The 24,425-nt window shown below is 46.8% G+C and overlaps 1 protein-coding gene across 1 annotated transcript in view; it reads right to left on the bottom strand.

The window, feature by feature from the left end:
- Positions 1-12,431: 12,431 nt before the first annotated feature.
- The window catches only part of ISCA2 (iron-sulfur cluster assembly 2), a 63,635-nt gene continuing 51,641 nt past the window's right edge, over positions 12,432-24,425 (bottom strand). The window contains exon 4 of the mRNA XM_030214268.1: positions 12,432-13,001. Within this exon, the coding sequence (XP_030070128.1) occupies positions 12,827-13,001 (175 nt within the window). The 3' untranslated portion in view covers positions 12,432-12,826. The remainder of the gene's footprint in view (positions 13,002-24,425) is intronic.

Raw genomic sequence — 24,425 nt, 5'->3', positions numbered from 1 at the left:
TCAGGTCACAGCACCATTAGGCTACTCCTCCACTCAGCTCAGCCAAACCACCTGGCCTCACCCCATGCTGCTACTGTATCCCCATCCAAACTGTGACAGACTGGACAGCCATGATGTCAACCACTTCTCTCCCTGGCTGCACCCTGGGTCCCAAGCCACATCACTAAGACATTGTTATGTGCATGGCCACATCTAGGATGAGCAGCTACACTGGGGATAATAGCCTCACACAGCAGCCATGCACTACCAAATGGCAATATATATTCCCTATGTACATATACACAATCACATGCCAGTCCACATGCACCATCCACTCCAGTAGCCAGTTTTACCTGCAAATGAGCGTGATTTGTACCAAGCAGGCTATGGGTGTGTGGCAAGGCACATCTAACAGTGGGAGGGAAAGAAAGGATGCATCATGCACATGCGCCCCGTGTAGGACACACCCTCTCCTGCATTTGGAATCACACTGCAACTGTCAGAGGTGCATGGCTGACCTCTCACACCCGTACCAGGGACATAGGCTCAGCTAACAGAGATTAGTGTTGTGACTATTGCTATAGCTTGTCCCAAACGAGAACAAGAGCATTACACTTCCAATCAGTCAATATGAGCATCTCCAAATCTGCTGCTGATGTATTTAGGCAACAGCGACTGACAGCAAATGCATAACAGGTCTGACCCCTATGGGTGGTAGAGTGGGCAGGAAGGAGGCACAGGAAGGTAGAAGGCTAAGTCATCAGAACCAGGATTGCATCCTCCACACGTTGCTGAAAAGCAAAGATATTTAACTGTAGCAGGTATTCTCTTAAGGAGAGAAGCCATTCACTCTCATATGTGGGTGACATCATCCACGTCGCCTGCTGCAGAGCTTATACAGCTAAAAATAGGTGTAATCCTCCCCACCATGCCCCATCTCAGCCTGTCCTAGCCTCTGACATCTGAGTCATTGATCACGTGTGTATCTATGCCAATCCCACTTCCTCCGCCCACCCTATATATGTATCAGGCAGAAATAGACACTATTTTCCTATGCCTACTCTTACACGTGTATGAGGGAGAGCAATTTTGTGAGTGGGTACTTGAGTATACACTGTTCCATAGTATCAACTGTTAAGATTGTTAGAATTCTGCTAGTCAGACAGGGGAATGCTTGGAATCACTCCCGATTGGTCCGTCAGGGGCTGAGCTGATGTCAATCTGATCTACTTAAGCTTACCTTTCCCTACAACCCCTGCTTTGGCGTTATCCCTATCTTGCTGAAGCCTTACCTGCGCTCTGAGCTGTTAGCTCTGTGCGCTCGTGGAGTTTGTTTACTCCTTTTCTTGCTTGTCGTTTTCTGTTGCTCTGGCTCTGTCTGCCTGCTGCTGTTACACACTAATGATCAAAAGTCAACGCGAGCGCTCAAGCCCATTAGCGCCATTGTTGCGCACGCTTTTAACAACGTGGGATGATCAACGTGGTTACCGCCATAAACTGCAAGTGCGCCAAGCACGTGCGCACATGACATTTAAATGTAGTCAATCTCATGTAAATGCCATTTCGTGTTCCTCCTGGATGATCGAAAACTAGTGCCTCATGAACAGAGGTGTTGAACAGTGCTATGCCGAAAAACAGCGCCACAGAATAACGCCAGGTCCTAGATGGTGTTCTTGTGGCGCAGGTCCCATCACAGCTAAAAAAAAAAAAAAAAGAAGTTAATTTCCTCTTCCTTCCTTCACGTGAGCCGGAAGTGCAAAGCTGGAAGACAAACCTATGAGCTGCTGCATCCACATTGTCGTTTTTTATTGTTGGTTCATCTGTAACAAGTAACCAGTGCCTTAAAAGGTGAAGGCCCGTTTTTTTTTTGTTTTACTTATAGGTCTGTTTTTTTGAAAGCTTCCCAAATATAGGTATAAATATCATTAAATAACAATTGAATAACACTGGAACAGCTTAAAACATTCTTATAGCTGCTAGAAACAGCCATTTTAATCTCTGTATTTCGTGCTCATTTTTGTGTATACTATACAGATGGCCAAATTGCATTGAGGATATCCCCTTTCTTGATGGGTTCATCTGAAATGTTCTGGAAATCTGCATGGTTTTAGAAATTGAATATATTGAAATAAAATGGAAGTAGAATAAAACTCTCCTTTCATTGGGGCACATCTTCATCTGTTTTGTAGAACTTAACCTTTTACATACACAAATGGATTATTCTGTTGTTTCAGCATGTTTCATGGACTAGTGGTTTATAAGTCAAAATAATTAAAACATTTTCTGTCAAACAGATCTAACATTTGTTGAAACATAACTGATGGGCTATTAGCCCATAATGTAGTTCATTGGTTTTCTTATATTTTGTGATTGTGATGGCTTATACTGTGACAAAACTGGAAACACAGTGAGACAGAATAATAGAATGAAGTAAGATCTTAAACTTGTTTTTGTAAAGTGTTTATCATCTTTATTAAAAGATGGTTGATAAGCTTCATACAGAACAAGAAAAAACAAAACAGTAAACAACAGAACATGGCACAATAAAAACTTTTACCCAAACAGTTACCAGCAAAGGCGAACGAGGAACAAATACAATGGAAAGCCACCTTGATCAACAGGGAACCAATGTTTTACGGCACCATATGGTTGAACCCACTTTACAACAGGGCGCACTTTACGACAAAACGAGAAGTAGCCCTATGCACATGCGTGCTGTTCATAGCCTAGCGCGTCTGATTAGTGCGCATGCGTCCTGGCTACTTAGCTTCATTTAAATACGCTGTCTACAGGGGTTAGCGCCGCTACACCGCTGCATATATCTGCCTACATTAACTTCTGACCGTGCTACTACGGCGTTGGAAGAGCGGTATTTCAAAAGCGCTATCTAAAATAGCACCGGGGTTTGATCATCTACCTGTCAGTGTGTGTCTAATTACCTCTCTCTACACTGCACCTGGGATTCCCTGTCTGTTTGGCTGTGGTGCTGTGTGTTGAGTTCCTACCTTGTCCTGTTCCTGTTTGTTTGTCTAGCTTCCCCTTCCTTTGGAGTTCCCTTTGTGCTGTGGTTGTATTCTGCTCTGCTCTTGTAGCAGCCTGGGGGGACCTTTTGTTTCTCTCCATGGGGGGTTGTTTGTTTGTTCTTCCTTGTGTTTACTTAACTCTTGTCTGCAGTGTTCCCGCCTCTGGCAGCTGTGTGTTCAGAGCCTGGTTAACCCTTTGACTGCAGTATTTTACCTGCCTCTGGCAGATGAGTGTTTGGAGCAGTCTTTCTCTTGTGACTGTTTTAATTCTTTTTTGCTACCCTCGCAATTACTGTGTACTGCTCTTTCTGAGCGGGGTGCATCTCAGGCCCAGCTCTCTAATTTTTGCTGGCTTCCCTCTCCTGTCTGCTGGAGGTCTCTGCTCCCTGTATCCATATTTCCCAGTCCCTCATTTCCATTGTGTGCTGTGGGGTACAGCCTGATGGGTTTCCTATTGTTACCTCTCTGAGTTCATTTTTCCTTTGTGTCCTTGGTGAGCACAGTGTGTTGGTGCTCTAGTCCCCGTGGGGACCCCCTTGTTTTTTCTTTCTCCCTTCCCTGGGTTTGAGTCGGTTCCGGTTAAGCCATGAGGCCCATATGACTGTATTCTGAGCAAGTGGGTTCCCGATAGGCCGTGAGGCCCACCTGAATGCTCTATCTTCCCCTTTCTGGTAGTGCAAGTTGGTCGCGTGTGTGTGTGTAGGGCTTGGTAGCTGGGGTAGCATATAGTACCTGTTCGGCCCATCCTAGGCCTTGGCCTAAAAGCTATACTAGGCCTTGGCCTAGGCTCAAGGGCTCATGACCAGCCTGACATCAACTCACACAGAAAACTGTTCATAGTTGGGGGCTTCTGATTTTAGGTTTTAAGTGATAAATATCGATAACCAAGACATTAAAAAAAGAAAAAGGAAAAAAGTGATGTTTACTGGATAGTATGAACAAAATACCACTTCACCTAGTACCATCACCCCCCCCCCCCCCCCCCATGGTTTGTTTTGCATGCTCTACTTAGTTTTGTACTTTTTCTGTCTTGACTCCAAACTCTAATAGCGCACATGAATGCAAGGAATTCCTCCACCTGTGGGGTCTTAAATGGCCACATATGCAAGCAACCCATGCCAAAGGGCACACACTCAATCTCTTCGCACACAAATTGTCAACAGTCCAGAACCTAACAATAACAGACATCAAATGGACAGAAACACCGTGGACCGATCACTACAAGCTAAACCTCTCCCTAAACTGGCGGAAGGGTTCCTACCGTATACAAGAACTTACAACCTACAACACAAGAGATCAAGTAGACCCGGAAACATTCTGGCAACAGATCTACAACAACGAGTGGACAGCACAAACGGACTCCACTCACTACCTCAAAGAAAGCGAATGCTACATACCTGTAGAAGGTATTCTCCGAGGACAGCAGGCTGATTGTTCTCACTGATGGGTGACGTCCACGGCAGCCCCTCCAATCGGAAACTTCACTAGCAAAGTCCTTTGCTAGCCCTCGCGCGCCCGCGCGCACCGCGCATGCGCGGCCGTCTTCCCGCCCGAAACCGGCTCGAGCCGGCCAGTCCAGTATGTAGCAAGACAATACACTTCAAGGGAAGACACAACTCCAAAGGGGAGGCGGGCGGGTTTGTGAGAACAATCAGCCTGCTGTCCTCGGAGAATACCTTCTACAGGTATGTAGCATTCGCTTTCTCCGAGGACAAGCAGGCTGCTTGTTCTCACTGATGGGGTATCCCTAGCCCCCAGGCTCACTCAAAACAACAACATTGGTCAATTGGGCCTCGCAACGGCGAGGACATAACTGAGATTGACCTAAAAAATTTACCAACTAACTGAGAGTGTAGCCTGGAACAGAACAAACAGGGCCCTCGGGGGGTGGAGTTGAATCCTAAAGCCCAAACAGGTTCTGAAGAACTGACTGCCCGAACCGACTGTCACGTCGGGTATCCTGCTGCAGGCAGTAATGAGATGTGAATGTGTGGACAGATGACCACGTCGCAGCTTTGCAAATTTCCTCCATGGTGGCTGACTTCAAGTGGGCTACCGACGCTGCCATGGCTCTAACATTATGAGCCGTGACATGACCCTCAAGAGCCAGCCCAGCCTGGGCGTAAGTGAAGGAAATGCAATCTGCTAGCCAATTGGATATGGTGCGTTTCCCTACAGCCACTCCCCTCTAGTTGGGATCAAAAGAAACAAACAATTGGGCGGACTGTCTGTGGGGCTGTGTCCGCTCCAGATAGAAGGCCAATGCTCTCTTGCAGTCCAATGTGTGCAGCTGACGTTCAGCAGGGCAGGAATGAGGACGGGGAAAGAATGTTGGCAAGACAATTGACTGGTTCAGATGGAACTCCGACACAACCTTTGGCAGAAACTTAGGGTGAGTGCGGAGGACTACTCTGTTGTGATGAAATTTGGTGTAAGGGGCCTGGGCTACCAGGGCCTGAAGCTCACTGACTCTACGAGCCGAGGTAACTGCCACCAAGAAAATGACCTTCCAGGTCAAGTACTTCGGATGGCAGGAATTCAGTGGCTCGAAAGGAGGTTTCATCAGCTGGGTGAGAACGACATTGAGATCCCATGACACTGTAGGAGGCTTGACAGGGGGCTTTGACAAAAGCAAACCTCTCATGAAGCGAACAACTAAAGGCTGTCCTGAGATCGGCTTACCTTCCACTTGGTAATGGTATGCACTGATTGCACTAAGGTGAACCCTTACGGAGTTGGTCTTCAGACCAGACTCAGACAAGTGGAGAAGGTATTCAAGCAGGGTCTGTGTAGGACAAGAGCGAGGATCTAGGGCCTTGCTGTCACACCAGACGGCAAACCTCCTCCAATGAAAGAAGTAACTTCTCTTAGTGGAGTCTTTCCTGGAAGCAAGCAAGATGCGGGAGACACCCTCTGGCAGACCCAAAGAGGCAAAGTCTACGCCCTCAACATCCAGGCCGTGAGAGCCAGGGACTGGAGGTTGGGATGCAGCAGAGCCCCTTCGTCCTGCGTGATGAGGGTCGGAAAACACTCCAATCTCCACGGTTCTTCGGAGGATAACTCCAGAAGAAGAGGGAACCAGATCTGACGCGGCCAAAAGGGAGCAATCAGAATCATGGTGCCTCGGTCTTGCTTGAGTTTCAACAAAGTCTTCCCCACCAGAGGAATGGGAGGATAAGCATACAGCAGACCTTCCCCCCAATCCAGGAGGAAGGCATCCGACGCCAGTCTGCCGTGGGCCTGAAGCCTGGAACAGAACTGAGGGACCTTGTGGTTCACTTGAGATGCGAAGAGATCCACCAGGGGGGTGCCCCACGCCTGGAAGATCTGTCGCACCACACGGGAATTGAGCGACCACTCGTGAGGTTGCATAATCCTGCTCAACCTGTCGGCCAGACTGTTGTTTACGCCTGCCAGATATGTGGCTTGGAGCACCATGCCTTGACGGCGAGCCCAGAGCCACATGCTGACGGCTTCCTGACACAGGGGGCGAGATCCGGTGCCCCCCTGCTTGTTGACATAGTACATGGCAACCTGATTGTCTGTCTGAATTTGGATAATTTGGTGGGACAGCCGATCTCTGAAAGCCTTCAGAGCGTTCCAGATCGCTCGCAACTCCAGAAGATTGATCTGTAGATCGCTTTCTTGGAGGGACCACCTTCCTTGGGTGTGAAGCCCATCGACATGAGCTCCCCATCCCAGGAGAGACGCATCCGTGGTCAGCACTTTTTGAGGCTGAGGAATTTGGAAGGGACGTCCCAGAGTCAAATTGGAGCAAATCGTCCACCAATACAGGGATTCGAGAAAACTCGTGGACAGGTGGATCACGTCCTCTAGACCCCCGGCGGCCTGATACCACTGGGAGGCTAGGGTCCATTGAGCAGATCTCATGTGAAGGCGGGCCATGGGAGTCACATGAACTGTGGAGGCCATGTGGCCCAGCAATCTCAACATCTGCCGAGCTGTGATCTGCTGGGACGCTCGCACCCGCGAGACGAGGGACAACAAGTTGTTGGCCCTCGCCTCTGGGAGATAGGCGCGAGCCGTCCGAGAATCCAGCAGGGCTCCGATGAATTCGAGTTTCTGCACTGGGAGAAGATGGGACTTTGGGTAATTTATCACAAACCCCAGTAGCTCCAGGAGGCGAATAGTCATCTGCATGGACTGCAGGGCTCCTGCCTCGGATGTGTTCTTCACCAGCCAATCGTCGAGATATGGGAACACGTGCACCCCCAGCCTGCGAAGCGCCGCTGCTACCACAGCTAGGCACTTTGTGAACACCCTGGGCGCAGAGGCGAGCCCAAAGGGTAGCACACAGTACTGGAAGTGGCGTGCGCCCAGCTGAAATCGCAGATACTGTCTGTGAGCTGGCAGTATCGGGATGTGTGTGTAGGCATCCTTCAAGTCCAGAGAGCATAGCCAATCGTTTTGCAAGTCCGTAATCCGCTGCTGGATTCTATTCTCCAGGTCGGCGGCACGCAGCCATGAGAGCCTGCGCATCACCACACCTTGAGCAGCGGCCCTGGACGCAACATCAAAAGTGTCATAAACTCCTCTGGCCAGGAATTTTCTGCACGCCTTCAGCTGCCTGACCACCTCCTGAAAAGGCTTGGCTTGCTCAGGGGGAAGAGCATCAACCAAGCCCGCCAACTGCCGCACATTATTCCGCATGTGTATGCTCGTGTAGAGCTGGTAAGACTGGATCTTGGACACGAGCATAGAGGAATGGTAGGCCTTCCTCCCAAAGGAGTCTAAGGTTCTAGCGTCCTTGCCCGGGGGCGCCGAAGCATGTTCCCTAGAACTCTTAGCCTTCTTTAGGGCCAAATCCACAACTCCAGAGTCATGAGGCAACTGAGTGCGCATCAGCTCTGGGTCCCCATGGATCCGGTACTGGGACTCGATCTTCTTGGGAATGTGGGGATTAGTTAATGGTTTGGTCCAGTTCGCAAGCAATGTCTTCTTCAGGACATGGTGCAAGGGAACAGTGGACGCTTCCTTAGGTGGAGAAGGATAGTCCAGGAGCTCAAACATTTCAGCCCTGGGCTCGTCCTCCACAACCACCGGGAAGGGGATGGCCGTAGACATCTCCCGGACAAAGGAGGCAAAAGACAGACTCTCGGGAGGAGAAAGCTGTCTCTCAGGAGAGGGAGTGGGATCAGACGGAAGACCCCCAGACTCCTCGTCAGAGAAATATCTGGGATCTTCCTCTTCCTCCCACGAGGCCTCACCCTCGGTGTCAGACACAAGTTCACGGACCTGTGTCTGCAACCTCGCCCTGCTCGACTCCGTGGAACCCCGTCCACGATGGGGGCGTCGAGAGGTAGACTCCCTCGCCCGCATCGGCGAAGCTCCCTCCGCCGACGTAGTCGGGGAGCCTTCCTGGGAGGTGGCCGCGGTCGGTACCGCACGCGGTACCGACGTCGGGGACCTCAACCTGGGCGATGGGCCAGCCGGCGCCACGCTCGACGGTACCGGTGGCGCAAGCACCGCCGGTACCGGAGGGGTAGGGCGCAACAGCTCTCCCAGAATCTCTGGGAGAACGGCCCGGAGGCTCTCGTTTAGAGCGGCTGCAGAGAAAGGCTGAGAGGTCGATGCAGGCGTCGACGTCAGTACCTGTTCCGGGCGTGGAGGCTGTTCCGGGCTGTCCAGAGCGGAGCGCATCGACACCTCCTGAACAGAGGGTGAGCGGTCCTCTCGGTGCCGATGCCTGCTGGGTGCCGAATCCCTCGGCGACCCAGAGCTCTCGGTGCCGACACGGGGAGGAGACCGGTGTCGATGCTTCTTCGATTTCTTCCGAAGCATGTCACCGGAGCTCCCCGGCACCGACGAGGAGGACGTCGAATCCACTCGTCGCTTCCTCGGGGCCGAGACTGAAGAAGGTCGATCTCGGGGGGGCTGTACCGCAGGAGCCCTCAGGGTAGGCGGAGACCCACCCGAGGGCTCACCGCCACCAGCAGGGGAATGGACAGCCCTCACCTGCACTCCACCCGATGCACCACCGTCCGACGACATCAGCAGACGAGGTCCTGGTACCACCGACGTCGATGCAGCTATCCGATGTCTCGGCGCCGATGCAGAGGCCCGATGCCTCGATGCACTCGATGCAGGGGCGGCCGAGGAAGATGGTCTGGACGCTGACGACGTCGATGCACTCGAAGATCCCGGTGCCGATGCCGACGAAGAGCCCGAGAACAACACGTTCCACTGGGCTAGTCTCGCTACCTGAGTCCGCCTTTGAAGCAGGGAACACAGACTGCAGTTCTGAGGGCGGTGCTCGGCCCCCAGACACTGAAGACACGACGAGTGTCGATCAGTGAGCGAGATAACCCGGGCGCACTGGGTGCACTTCTTGAAGCCGCTGGAAGGCTTCGATGTCATGGGCGGAAAAATCACGCCGGCGAAATCAAAAGCCGAAATGGCGAAATTTGAAGCACCAAATTTAGAGGGAGAAAAAATCTCGACCGAGGCCGAAAAGAGGCCTACCCCGACGACGAAAGAAAACTTACCGGGGCAAAAAAGCTGGAAGTACGGGGAGGATTTACACGAAACCCGGCGGGGGGTTTCCGGAGCACTTCCCGACTAGGACAAAGCTTTCCCGAAGGAAAAAAACACGTTCAAACAAATTGGACGCGCGAGGTCGACTTTCCGGGGCTCGACACGGCGAAAACACGACCGTACCGAGTGCGGACAAAAGAAGACTGGCCGGCTCGAGCCGGTTTCGGGCGGGAAGACGGCCGCGCATGCGCGGTGCGCGCGGGCGCGCGAGGGCTAGCAAAGGACTTTGCTAGTGAAGTTTCCGATTGGAGGGGCTGCCGTGGACGTCACCCATCAGTGAGAACAAGCAGCCTGCTTGTCCTCGGAGAATGGGATATATGATGCAAAAGAATACTAGACGAAACAGCACCCTCACGAACACGAACCTCATATAGACATAACACAATACCATGGTTCAACAATGAACTGAAAAAGTTAAAAACACAATCCTGGAGACTCGAACGAGAATGGAGAAAAACAAAAGATGAACCCACACTCAACACGTGGAAACAAATACAAAGAAAATACAAATACACAATAAGACAGACCAAAAGATCATACTATAAAACCAAAATAAGGACAGATCACAAAGACACGAAGAAACTATACCAACTCGTGAATAAACTCCTAGACACTACCGCGGTCACTAATACCAGCACAGACCTCCCAGCTGCAGACAAACTCCCTAAGAACTTCAACGAAAAAACTGTAAACCTACGCAACACGCTGCCTCAGGACAATACCAATATCGACTACTTCCTAACTGGTTTGGGCCCGACACCCGGAGAATACCCAGCTGACTGAACCTGGTCAAACTTCGCTCTCCTCACCATCGGAACAGTCACCCAGGCGATCAGAAGGTTTGCCACGACCCATTGTTAGGTCGACACCTGTCCCAGCTACTTAATAACATCCGCCCATGACTGCTTCACAACAGACCTCACATCCCACCTAAATTACTTGCTTCAGCAAGGTCTCTTCCCTAAGGAAAACGGCAATATCCTACTCACCTCAATACCAAAAGACACCAAGAAAAAAAACAAAAAATATCACTAATTACCGTCCTGTAGCATCTATCCCATTGGTAATCAAACTGGTGGAAAGCCTGGTAACCAAACAACTCACTGATTACATAAACAAATTCTCAATACTACATGAATCACAATCAGGATTTCGCCCCCTTCACAGCACTGAAACAGTACTAATTACGCTCCTAGCCAAATTCAAGCAGGAAATAGCAATAGGCAAAAGCATCCTTCTCCTCAAATTCGACATGTCCAGTGCATTGGACATGGTAAACCATAATATATTACTAAGATTACTTCGGAATAGGTGGAAATATACTTAGCTGGATCAAGGGCTTCCTAAACACAAGAACATACCAAGTGAAATCAAACTCCAACATATCACCATCGTGGAAAGCAGACTGTGGAGTAACCCAAGGATCACCACTAGAACTGATCCTCTTCAACCTTATGATGACCCTACTTGCCATGGCATTATCCAACCAAGGCCTTAACCCTTTTATCTAAACAGACGATGTCACAATATACATTCCATATATACATGACATAACAAAAATCAACAACAAAATCAAGCTTGGCCTGAGCATCATGGACTCATATGCTAATGGGCTAACGCATTTCAACTAAAACTCAATAAAGAAAAAACACACTCTCTCATCCTCTCATCCCAATACAACACACACAACCCCACAACTATCAACACCCAAGGCTACACCCTCCCTATCTCAGACAGCCTGAAAATCCTTAGTGTCATACTGGACCGTAACCTAACACTAGAGAGCCAAATGAAAGCCACAACGAAGATGTTCCACTCAATGTGGAAACTCAAACGACTGAAATCATTCTTCCTGAGGGCAACATTTCGTAACCTGATACAATCAATGGTACTAAGCCACATCGACTACTGTAATGGAACCTATGCGGGATGCAAAGAACAGATCCAAAAAAACTTCAGACCGCTCAAAACACAGCAGCCCGTCTTATATTTGGAAAAACACGATTTGAAAGTGCAAAACCCCTCCATGAAAAGATACACTGGCTCCCTATCAAAGAACGCATCGCTTTCAAAATCTGCACCCTAGTCCATAAAATAATTTTTGGCAAAGTCCCGAGTTACATGACCTCATAGACCTACCAACCAGAAACACATCCGAATCATCACATACATATCTAACTCTCCATTACCCAAGCTGCAAAGGACTTAAATACAAATCAACTTACGCATCCAGTTTCTCCTATATAAGCACACAACTGTGGAACGCATTACCGAAAGCTGTGAACACATCATATGGTCATCTAAACTTCCGGAAATCACTAAAAACTAACTTGTTCCAAAAGGCATATCCCACTGACCCAACTTAAATGCTCACACTCTGCAACATATCAAAACTAAAGTACGTAATGGTGATCACACAACCCTTCCGCCTTATGATACCCTAATTAGACTGTTCCATGTGAACCTACCTTACCACAACTTCATCTTGTATTTGTGCACACCGGAGACTGTGAACGCCTCTCTGGTGCTTGTAAACCACATTGAGCCTGCAAATAGGTGGGAAAATGTGGGATACAAATGCAACAAATAAATAAGTGACACAAACCTACCTGTTTGATTCCACTGGAAAAGCTATTCAGCAACAGTGCGAAGACACAGATCTTTTTATGTACCATCAACCCCCCCCCCCCCCCCCCCCATAAATACCTGGGAACAGAAGCCCTATCCATAGCATTTTCAGATACCTGTGACTAGTGGCTCTGCTTTCATAACATGCTACAGGACCTTTCATAAGTTCTTCTTTCCACTTTCTCCATCTTATCCACGCAAGAGAATGATTTAAAACCAGATGTGAACAATAACGATTCAAATATGTATTTTTAAACGAAATAATATTTATACTATAATAAAAGTAACATACAATTTGTCCAGATAGCTTACAAAGAAGACACCTTATAGCAGGATCGTCACTCTCTTCCACAAAACGTGGAGAAGAATTTGTATAGGGAGCAGCCCTAAAGCCTGAAATCACAGTACTATGAGGAAGTCAAGGGCATGTGTTGCCATACAGGCTGCTGAGAAGTGCTTCCTGCTCCACAGGTCTTCCCTGTTGAACCTTGCTGAATGTGCCTCTCTGGCAATGATGCACCCTCATTTCTTCCTCCAATCACATCTGACCAGCAAAGAAACTGCTATGAAATACATCCAGCAGTAGAAAATGCTGGGCCACTTCTCCAGTGCTAGAAACTAAAAGGAGCCATATTTCTTCCTCAGAATTTCACAGAGAAGGATGTACCACAGGAGCAGCCTTGCTCAGCCTGAGGGTTGTTCACCACTTGGAAGGAACTTCGAATCAGCTCCTCACAGAAATCTACTGTGGCTCCTTTTACGAACTGCAAAGATTCAGAGTCCACGACCACACGGGCACCTTTTTGATCAAACAGTCTGCAAAGAGAAACAGAAAAGAGAAGCAATCACTCTCTTGCTGTTTTACACAATCAGTTTATGTTTTTATTGATAATAAAAAAAATGTGCACCTCAATTTCAAAAAGACTTCACTCAACAATCATAAATAGAGCTTTCCATGAACCCCACAGAACAACTACTACTACTTATCATTTCTATAGTGCTACTAGATGTACGCAGCGCTGTACACATGAACATGAAGAGACAGTCACTGCTGGACAGAGCTTACAATCTAATTAGGACAGACATAAGTACATAAGTAATGCCACATTGGGAAAAGACCAAGGGTCCATCGAGCCCAGCATCCTGTCCACGACAGTGGCCAATCCAGGCCAAGGGCATCTGGCGAGCTTCCCAAACGTACAAACATTCTATACATGTTATTCCTGGAATTGTGGATTTTTCCCAAGTCCATTTAGTAGTGGTTTATGGACTTGTCCTTTAGGAAACCGTCTAACCCCTTTTTAAACTCTGTCAAGCTAACCGCCTTCACCACGTTCTCCGGCAAAGAATTCCAGAGTATAATTATGCGTTGGGTGAAGAAAAAGTTTCTCCGATTTGTTTTAAATTTACTACACTGTAGTTTCATCGCATGCCCCCTAGTCCTAGTATTTTTGGAAAGCGTGAACAGACGCTTCACATCCACCTGTTCAACTCCACTCATTATTTTATATACCTCTATCATGTCTCCCCTCAGCCGTCTCTTCTCCAAGCTGAAAAGCCCTAGCCCTCCTTCATAGGGAAGTTGTCGCATCCCTGCTATCATTTTAGTCGCCCTTCGCTGCACCTTTTCCAATTCTACTATATCTTCCTTGAGATGTGGCGACCAGAATTGAACACAATACTCAAGGTGCGGTCACAACATGGAGCGATACAACAGCATTATAACATCCTCACACCTGTTTTCCATACCTTTCCTAATAATACCCAACATTCTATTTGCTTTCCTAGCCGCAGCAGCACACTGAGCAGAAGGTTTCAGTGTATTATTGACGAGACCCAGATCCCTTTCTTGGTCCGTAACTCCTAACGTGGAACCTTACATGACGTAGCTATAATTCGGGTTCTTTTTTCCCACATGCATCACCTTGCACTTGCTCTCATTAAACGTCATCTGCCATTTAGCTGCCCAGTCTCGTAAGGTCCTTCTGTAATTTTTCACAATCCTGTAGCGAGTTAACGACTTTGAATAACTTTGTGTCATCAGCAAATTTAATTACCTCGCTAGTTACCCCCATCTCTAAATCATTTATAAATATATTAAAAAGTAGCGTTCCTAGCACAGACCCCTGAGGAATCCCACTAACTACCCTTCTCCATTGTGAATACTGCCCATTTAACCCCACTCTCTGTTTCCTAACCTTCAACCAGTTTTTAATCCACAATAGAACACTACCTCCTATCCCATGACTCTCCAATTTCCTCTGGAGTCTTTCATGAGGTACTTTGTCAAACGCTTTTTGAAAATCCAGATACACAATATCAACCGTCTCCCCTTCGTCCACGTTTCTTTACTCCTTCAAAGAATTGAAGTAAATTGGTCAGGCAAGATTTCCCCACACAAAAGCCGTGCTGACTTGGTCTCAGTAATCCATGTCCTTGGATGTGCTCTGTAATTTTGTTTTTGATAATAGCCTCTACCATTTTCCCCGGCACCGACGACAGACTCACCGGTCTATAATTTCCCGGATCTCCCCTGGAACCTTTTTTAAAAATGGGCGTTACATTGGCCACCCTCCAATCTTTCAGTACCACGCTCGATTTTAAGGATAAATTACATACCACTAACAGTAGCTCCGCAAGCTCATTTTTCAGTTCTATCAGTACTCTAGGATGAATACCATCCGGTCCAGGAGATTTGCTACTCTTCAGTTTGCTGAACTGCCCCATTATGTCCTCCAGGTTTACCGTGAAGTCAGTAAGTTTCTCCGACTCGTCTGCTTGAAATACCATTTCCGACACCGGTATCCCACCCAAATCTTCCTTGGTGAAGACCGAAGCAAAGAATTCATTCAATCTCTCCGCTACATCTTTATCTTCCTTGATCACCCCTTTTACCCCTCGGTCATCCAGCGGCCCAACTGATTCTTTTGCCGGCTTCCAGCTTTTAATATACCAAAAAAATTTTTTGCTATGTTTTTTTTGCCTCTAATGCTTTTTTTTCGTAATCTCTCTTGGCCTTCTTTATCTGCGCCTTGCATTTGCTTTGACACTCCTTACGCTGCTTCTTGTTATTTTCAGACGGTTCCTTATTCCATTTTCTGAAGGCGTTTCTTTTAGCCCTAATAGCTTCCTTCACCTCACTTTTCAACCATGCCGGCTGTCTTTTGGACTTCCGCCTTTCTTTTCTAATTCGCGGAATGTTTGGCCTGGACCTCCAGGATGGTATTTTTGAACAGCGTCCATGCCTGTTGTACAGTTTTTACCCTCTCAGTTGCCCTCCCTAAGTTTTTTTTTAACCGTTCTTCTCATTTTATCATAGTCTCCTTTTTTAAAGTTAACGCTAACGTATTTAACTTCCTGTGTATAGTTACTTCAAGGTTGATATCAAAACTGATCATATTATGATCACTGTTATCAAGCGGCCCCAGTACCATAATGTCCCTCACCAGATCATGCGCTCCACTAAGGACCAAGTCTAGAATGTTTCCTCCTCTCGTCGGCTCCAGCTCCATAAAGCTGTCCTTGATTTCATCAAGGAATTGTACCTCTCTAGCGTGTCCCGATGTTACATTTACCCAGCCTATATTTGGATAATTGAAGTCACCCATTATTATCACATTGCCCATTTTGTTTGCATCTCTGATTTCTTTTATCATTTCTGCGTCTACCTGCTCATTCTGGCGAGGTGGACGGTAGCACACTCCTATCACTGTCCTTTTCCCTTTTATACATGGAATTTTAACCCACAATGATTCAAAGGTGTGATTTCTGTCCTGCTGAATTTGTAATCTATCTGAGTCAAGGCTCTCGTTAATATACGATGCTACCCCTCCACCAGTCCGGTCCACCCTATCAGTACGATATACTTTGTACCCCGGTATGACAGTGTCCCACTGGTTATCCTCCTTCCACCAGGTCTCAGTAATGCCTATTATATCCAATTTTTCATTTAGTGCAATATATTCCAACTCTCCCATCTTATTTCTTAGACTCCTAGCATTTGTATATAGACATTTCAGAGTATGTTTGTTGTTCCTATTTGCATGATGCTTAGTACTTGACACTATTGATTTGCCATCTTTTGTCTGATCTTTAGTTGTATTTAAGGGCACCTGGCCTACCACGGTCTGTTGTGCAACCTCACTATCCAGAAACACTATCTTCCCTGTTTGTGAGGTATCCTTGCAAGATACCTTATCCCGAACCATGTGCTTTTGAGCGACTGTCGGCCTTCCCCTCATTTCTAGTTTAAAAGCTGCTCTATCTCCTTTTTAAATGCCGATGCCAGCAGCCTGGTCCCACCCTGGTTAAGGTGAAGCCCATCCTTTCGGAATAGGCTCCCCCTTCCCCAGAATGTTGCCCAGTTCCTAACAAATCTAAAACCCTCCTCCCTGCACCATCGTCTCATCCACGCAGTGAGACTCCGGAGCTCTGCCTGTCTCTTTGGCCCTGCGCGTGGAACAGGTAGCAATTCAGAAAATGCAACCCTAGAGGATCTGGTTTTGAGCTTTCTACCCAAGAGCCTAAATTTGGCTTCAAGAACCTCTCTCCCACATTTTCCTATGTCATTGGTACCCACATGTACCAAGACAGCTGGCTCCTCCCAGCACTATCTAAAATCCTATCTAGGTGACGTGTGAGGTCCGCCTCCTTCGCACCAGGCAGGCAAGTCACCAGGCGATCCCTCATGTCCACCAGCCACCCAGCTATCTATATGCCTAATGATCGAATCACCAACTACAACAGCTGTCCTAACCTTTCCCTCCCGGGCAGCACTTGGAGACATATCCTCGGTGCAAGAGGATAGTACATCCCCTGGTGGGCAGGTCCTGGCTACAGGAGTACTTCCTACTTCACCAGGGTGATGCTCTCCTACTAGGAGACCTCCCTCCTCCAAGGTAGCACAAGGGCTACCGGACTGGAGGTGGGAATTCTCTACAACATCCCTGTAGGTCTCCTCTATGTACCTCTCTGTCTCCCTCAGCTCCACCAAGTCTGCTACCCTAGCCTCAAGAGAACGGACACGTTCTCTAAGAGCTAGGAGCTCTTTGCATAGGGCACACACATATGACATCTCACCAACTGGGAGATAATCATACATGTGACACTCAATGCAAAAGACTGGATAGCACCCCTCTCGCTGCTGGACTGCTGACTCCATCTTAGTGTTTGTGACAAAAGCTAAGAGCAGCCCGAACCCGAGCCTGTCTTGACGTCGAGGGGGATGTCGAGAAGTCTACGGCGAAGCTTCCTTCGACGACGACGAAGGAGAGTCGACCCAGATGGCAGCTGACGCCGATGCCACAAGCGGCACCGAGGTTGGGGACCTCACCACAGGCGAAGGACCAGATGCCGCCTCAACAGATGGTGCAGAAGGTGCAAGCACCCCTGGCACCGAAGTAAAGTGGCGCAGCAATCCCTCCAGAAGTTCTGGACGAAGGGCCCTGATGCGCTCGCCGAAAGCCTCCATCGGAAAAGGCTGCGGGGCCGGTGCAGGAGCCGGTGGCAGAATCTGACGGGGCTTGAGAGCCGGTACCAGGCTGCTAGAAGACCGACGCATTGGCACCTCCTGTATAAAGGGTTAGTGGTCCTCCCGGTGCCGATGCTTCTCGGGTGCCGAATCCCTCGGCTCCCCAGAGCTCTCGGTACCGCGCAAGGAAGGAGATCGATGACAGTCCTTCTTAGCCTTGGCTCGACGCCCGTCATCGAGACTCCTCGGTACCGAAGAGGAGGACATGGAATCCTCACGCCTCCTTGGGGTCGGGTCCGACGAAGGGTGGTCCCGGGGGGCCTGCATAGCAGTAGGCCTTGAGACAGGTGGAGAACCACTCGATGCCTCGCTGCTCCCAGCGCGATGTGGTCATTCGGCAGCCATTACCTGTGCTCTCGAAGTCGATGTTTCCCTCGACGTCGCCGACCTCATTACTGTTGAAGGACCAGACCAATCAGCAAAACGTTTTTCCCGTTGAGGCTCCTGTGACACTTGGGTCCGTTTTTTCATCAAAGGACACAGTTTACAAGCAGCTGGTAGATGATTGGGCCCAAGGCACTGGAGACACCACGCGTGGTGGGGTCGGTACCCGAAATGGTCCGGTTGCACCGAGTACAACGTTTGAAGCCACTGGGAGTCCTTGATGACATGGACGGAAAAACGGTGTCTGCAAAATCAAAGGACGCGATTATGCCAATTAAAAAGGCACAAAAAGGGGAAAAACAAACCCGGCTGCGGCGAAAAGAAAAGAAACTTAAGAAGAAGTGACTAAAACTAAGAAATTAAAGGAACTACTCTACTGTAGTTTTTTTAAAAATTTTGTTCAAAGATGAAAAAGACAAGATAAAAGAAGCAATCACGCACTGACTCTTCCTGGTGTGAGAGGAACATGGCGAAAAACAAAACCATGTCACTTCAGATGCGGAGAAAAAAGCACTGAGGGACTTACGCGATGGGCGGGAAACCAGTCCACGCATGCGCAGTGCGCGCCAGAAAGCTCTGAAAGATTTTTTTTGCTAGTAAAACCTCCGATCCTGGGCCGACGTGGACGTCGACCCAATCGTGAGAACAAGCAGCCTGCTTGCCCTCGGAGAATTAAAGAATACTACCAACATCTCTACAATGTTGAAGTCTCTGAGGGATTGGACCCTGATACCTATTTAGAGAGTTTAGAATGACCCAAGGTTTCCATGGCTCAAACCATAAAACTGAACCACCCCATTGGGAAAGATGAGGTAAAGTAAGCCCTACAAAAAAAATTCCCTATAAAGCACCATGGCCCAGTCTTACAAACTATTATTGTCTGACATAGCCCAGCCCATTACTGCTATGTTCAATGTCATCCTATCAGACAAACAACAGGCCTGGTCATTGGAATCTGTGAGTATAATAGTTTTTTCTAAACCGGGAAAGGACCATACTCTTCCAGGATCATATTGCTGATCTGCTATGAGGCTAAACTTCTCACTACGGTATTATCTAATTGTTTAGCTCAGATACTTCTCACTATTATAGCAGAATCTCAGGTGGGGTTTATTTGCGAACACTAAGCAGTGAAAAATATCTGACAAATGATAGCTTCCTTAAAGGTAGTCCATGCATCTAATATCCCATTCCTTCTAATCAGCTTCGATGCTGAAAACACTTTTGACACGGTTGGTTGAGGATTTTATGTTTAAAGTGCTATATAAATATGGCATGGAGGGTTTCCTTGAAGACGCTATTCTGGCTTTGTACTGTGCCCCTACTGCCATGGTATCTGTGAATGGTGTCACCTCAGCTCCTTTTCCAAAATTTCAACGTATGAGGCAGGGTTGTCTACTTTCTCAGCTGCTCTTTGCGTTGAAGTTGGACCCACTTATTTGGAAGATATTTGCCAACTCTGAAATCACTGGCATTAAGATAGGGCATTCTGATTTCAAGATTTCAGCTTTTGCAGGTGACATCTTGGTTCAACTGTCTAATCCTATGGACTCCCTGCTGGTACTCCGAGAAAGTTTCACGGAATTTGGTGCATTTTTAGGTTTTTTTTTTTTTTTAATTTAAACAAGAATCTTTATTGAACAAGTAAGACAAAATGTGAATACAGCCACAACATTAAGCTCACAGGCTCTAGTATATACTGTAAAACTGGGACCTTGTTTCTTCAATACTCATCCATTGAGTAATAAAACATTCAGTATTCTTGTTGTTTTACATATTTTTCTCACCCTTCTTCCCCCTGTACAATCTGCATCAAAACATTTCCACGTTATTGATCAAAAACCCCCTCCAAATCCCCCTCCCCCTTACAGTGTCTAAGGTAACAACAGTAATTCAACATATCAGATGTTTCTCTATAGCTCATTAAGTCTTCGGTATATCCAAAGGTTCCCAGATCTTAGTCCATTTCAACAACTGGTGTCTCTCTTTTGCCATCAATTGTTCTCTCTCTGCAATGTTCCGCAATAGGGTCATCCATTGGACTACAGATGGGCTATTTTTTTGCTTCCATGAGCGAGCAATAAGCAATCTGCCCGCACATAAGCAATGTTTGATTAACACTTGACCATAGTCATTCACCCCCAGGATAGTTTTATGAAACAGAAATACAGCAGGGTCATATGGTATCTCAACTCCCACCCAATATCCAATCCGGGCCTGGACAGCTTTCCAGAAGGCTTTTACTTTGTAACATGTCCACGTTGGCCACATTTACGCCAACAAGTCGGGGAAGCCGATCCAAACATATGATTTAACCTTACCGGGATTAGATACCAACGGTATAGTACTTTTGTTAAATTTTCTTGAACATTTACGGCTGGAGATATGCGTATGGAACGTCTCTCCATTCTCTGCCACTCCTCTGCTGAGTAACTCACCCCTAATTCTTTCTCCCACAGCACCCTGTGCTTATGGCTAACATACAGGTTATCTCGCAAGTGCCCGTAAATCAAAGTGATAAGGCCTCGTGTCCCTTGTTCCTGAACACAGAGTTCTTCTAAAAAGGTCACGTCACCAAATAAATAGGCACGTCTGCCTTCTGATGACAAAAAATGAATCAATTGAGTGTAGGCATAATGATCTGTTGAAGGTAACCTGTATGTATCTGCCAATTCCTGGAATGATATAAAAGTATCTTTATTGATCAACTGTCCCCATAGATCTAACCCTTGCCTTTTCCATCTAGTAAAAACTGAGCGTGAGCAGCCTAATGGAAATGCTAAATTACAAGCAATAGGTGATAACCGAGAACAATAGATTCGTTTTAAACGTTCCATTTTATCCCAACAAGATAGAGTAAACTCAATGATCGGGCTCACCTCCTCCCCCAAACAACGATGTTTAGGTGGCAGCCAGAGTAAATGGCCTAACTTCAAAGGGCTATGTAGTATATATTGTTCCATCTTTACCCAAAGTTTGTGAGGTGCTTCTTGAAACCATTCCACTGCGGATTTAACCTGAGTCGCTCTATGGTATAAATCCACTCTAGGGATCCCCAAACCACCCTTGGTCTTACGGTCTGTATACATTATGGAGGGGTGGATTCTAGATTTGCCTCCTTTCCAGATAAACTTCTGCAATCGTATCTGCAGGGAGTGAAGCACATGGTCACTAATAGGGAGTGGCAGGGCCTGGAAAAGATACAGTAATCGCGGTAATATATTCATTTTCACTGTAGCTATTCTCCCAAATCAGGACAAACCAAGGGGCTCCCATCTCTCCAAATCCTCTCTGATGTCTTTCAATAACGGTGTATAATTGGCCTCAGTAATGCCCTGTAAGCAGTAAGGAAAACCCCCAAATATTTAAGACCCTTAGTCACCCACCTCAAAGGATATAATTGCTTACAACGCTGATAGTATTCCTCTGTCATACCACCTGCCATTGCTTCCGTTTTCTCATAGTTAATCTTAAATCCAGACACCCGTCCATAAGTTTCCAATTCACATATAACCTGGGGTATAGAATCTAAAGGCGAGGTAAGGGTTAAGAGGACATCATCTGCAAACAATGCCACCTTTGATTCCCAATCTTTCACCCTCACTCCCCTTATCCCTGGATGATTCCTAATAGCCCACACCAGTGGTTCCATTACTAAAGCAAATAAAAGTGGCGATAGAGGACACCCCTGGCGTGTTCCTCTGTTCAGCTCAAAGAAGGCGGAGATCTGCCCATTAATCTTTACCCCTGCTTTCGGCTGAGTGTATAATTCTTTAATCCAGTCCCTAAAATTAGAACCAAATCCAAACTGTTGCAAAACCTGGTGTAGAAATGGCCAATGCACTCTATCAAATGCTTTTTCAGCATCCACACTTAATAGGCAATACGGTGTTTTACTCTGCCTGGCAATATATATAGCATTCAGAGTTCGTCTAATATTGTCTGAGGCCTGTCTATTGGCGACAAAACCCACCTGATCTGGATGTATTAAGGTCGGCAGAATTTCTGTTAATCTACTTGCTAATACCTTAGCTAGGATGCGGACATCCACATTGAGCACAGAGATGGGGCGGTAAGAAGAGCACTCAGTCATCTCCTTCTTAGGCTTCAGGATCACTGCAATCCATGCCTCTTTCATAGTTGGCGGAATATTATCACCTTTCACTACTGCATTAAGCACATCCATTAAAACAGGTGCCAAATAAGGGGCAATTTTTTTTATAGAATTCAGCCATATAGCCGTCCAATCCCGATGATTTGGCTGTTTTCAAGGTTTTTATAGCTGCTAGTACCTCGTGCATGTCAATAGAGGCATCTAGCACTTGTTGTTGATCTTGTGTTAAGGTTGGAAAAGCCATTTTTTGCAAATATGACCGAATACTCTCCTCCTGTATACCCCCATCTCCGGCATAAAGCTTAGCATAGTATTCATTGAAACTGGCTCTAATCTCTGGAGATGTTCGGAGCACCTCTCCTTTGGGTCCCTTAATACGATAGATATTACGATCTGCCCTTAGTTTTCGCAATTTAATAGCTAACTGCCTACTGATCTTATTTCTGGTGGTATATGTGTGAAGCTTTAGTTTTTCATTAATATATTCAAGGTCTTGAGCTAGCAAGGCATCTAGTTGTATTCTGGCAGCTTGCAAAGCTCTATATATCTTAAGAGAGCCTGTGACTTTATGTTTACTTTCTAGGAACTCAATTTTCTCTCTTAGCTGCAAGGTGGCCTGCAACCTCTGTTTCTTAAGCTTTCCGGCTACCTTAATAAAGTGACCTCTGGATACTGCTTTAAGGGCTTCCCATACTATAGCAATCGAGGGCCCTGAGGTTAAATTAAAAGACAGGTATTCCTTCAGGACCTTTACATATTCTTGACAAACTGCTTCCTGTTTTAACAGGCCGTTATTTAATGTCCAGTGCCCTACCCGCTGTTTTCCTGTCTGCCAATCCAGTTGTATCACACAATTAGCATGATCAGACACAGTAATATTATTTATATGTGCTTTTGTGAGTTGATCTCCTAATAACTTATCAACCAACAAGTAATCAATCCGTGAATATGTAGAATGTACTGGAGAATAAAAAGAATAGTCACGCTCAGTAGGGTGCATGTCTCTCCAAGAGTCAAAAAAGTCTCATATCCCAGACAAAAGTAGTAAAGTGTTTGGCTAAGACTTTGTCACTACCAGAGTTGCGTCCCGATTTGTCCACTTCGGGGCATAGAGTGGCATTGAAATCACCACCCAATATAAGCTGACCTCCCAGCACTGTATGTATTTGTTTCTTAAGTAATTGAAAGAAGGATGGTTGATTAGTATTTGGTCCATATATAGATCCCAAAGTAACCTCCTGATTTTCAAATGTCCCCCTAAGTAGAAGATATCTGCCCTTTGGGTCTCTTTTCACCTGATGGATTTGTATAGGCAGGTCAGATTGGAGCAATATCGCTACCTCTCTTTGTTTCTTGTCAGATATGTCTGAGGCAAAATAAATCTTAGAATAATAAACATGTCTAAACAAGTATTCATGTGCCCTTTTCAAATGGGTTTCTTACAACATAACCACCTGGGGTCTATGTCTATTTATCTCTTGTCAAATCAGCTGTCGTTTTCTAAGAGCATTTAGGCCTTTGACGTTGAAAGTCATAATCTTTAAAGTAGATGCCATAGAGTATATTTAAAAAAAAAAAAAAGAAAAATCATTTACATGTCTAAATGTCACCTGCGAACACTGTAATGCCCCTCCCTCCCGTTTCCCCTTGACCCATCCCCCCCTAGCCTCCCACCTCCCGTTCTCCCCTATCCCCTTCATAAGTAGAGTAACAAACTTCCATGAGAAATAGAATTCCCCCGAGGAGTCCACTTACTCACTTCCTAGCAAGATCAACCCCCACAGTATACAGCCCGCCCACACCACCTCCGCCCAACCCTGCATGACATCATCCATATAATCGCCAGACTTATCTCCGCTGTAAATATAGATCATAAAGAAATGAAGAAGAAAATGTCAACCTTCGTTCACTCTTTCAACAGCCTCATTTTGGAGCAATATTACAGTCAAGTATTGTGCATAGTCAGCCGTGGTTTCTTTGCCTTATTAAAAACTTGTTGCCATTGTCGCACTTTATCTCTCTTGTCAACAGTAGTCTCCAAGTGTAGTTTTGTAGTCGGCCCCATCATACCTGCTGCTTGTAGAATCTGCTGTGCCGCCTCTGGGGAGCGAACTTTGTGTAGCTTACCAGCAATAGTAAAGCATACTGCAAAGGGAAAAGCCCATCAGTATTTTATGTTATGTTGCCCCAATACCTCCAGAATCGGTTTCAT

This window comes from Microcaecilia unicolor, chromosome 9 (assembly GCF_901765095.1).
Source record: "Microcaecilia unicolor chromosome 9, aMicUni1.1, whole genome shotgun sequence".
NCBI lineage: Eukaryota > Metazoa > Chordata > Amphibia > Gymnophiona > Siphonopidae > Microcaecilia > Microcaecilia unicolor.
The sequence above is the reverse complement of the archived record's forward strand: the minus strand, read 5'-3'. Positions and strand labels throughout refer to the sequence as shown.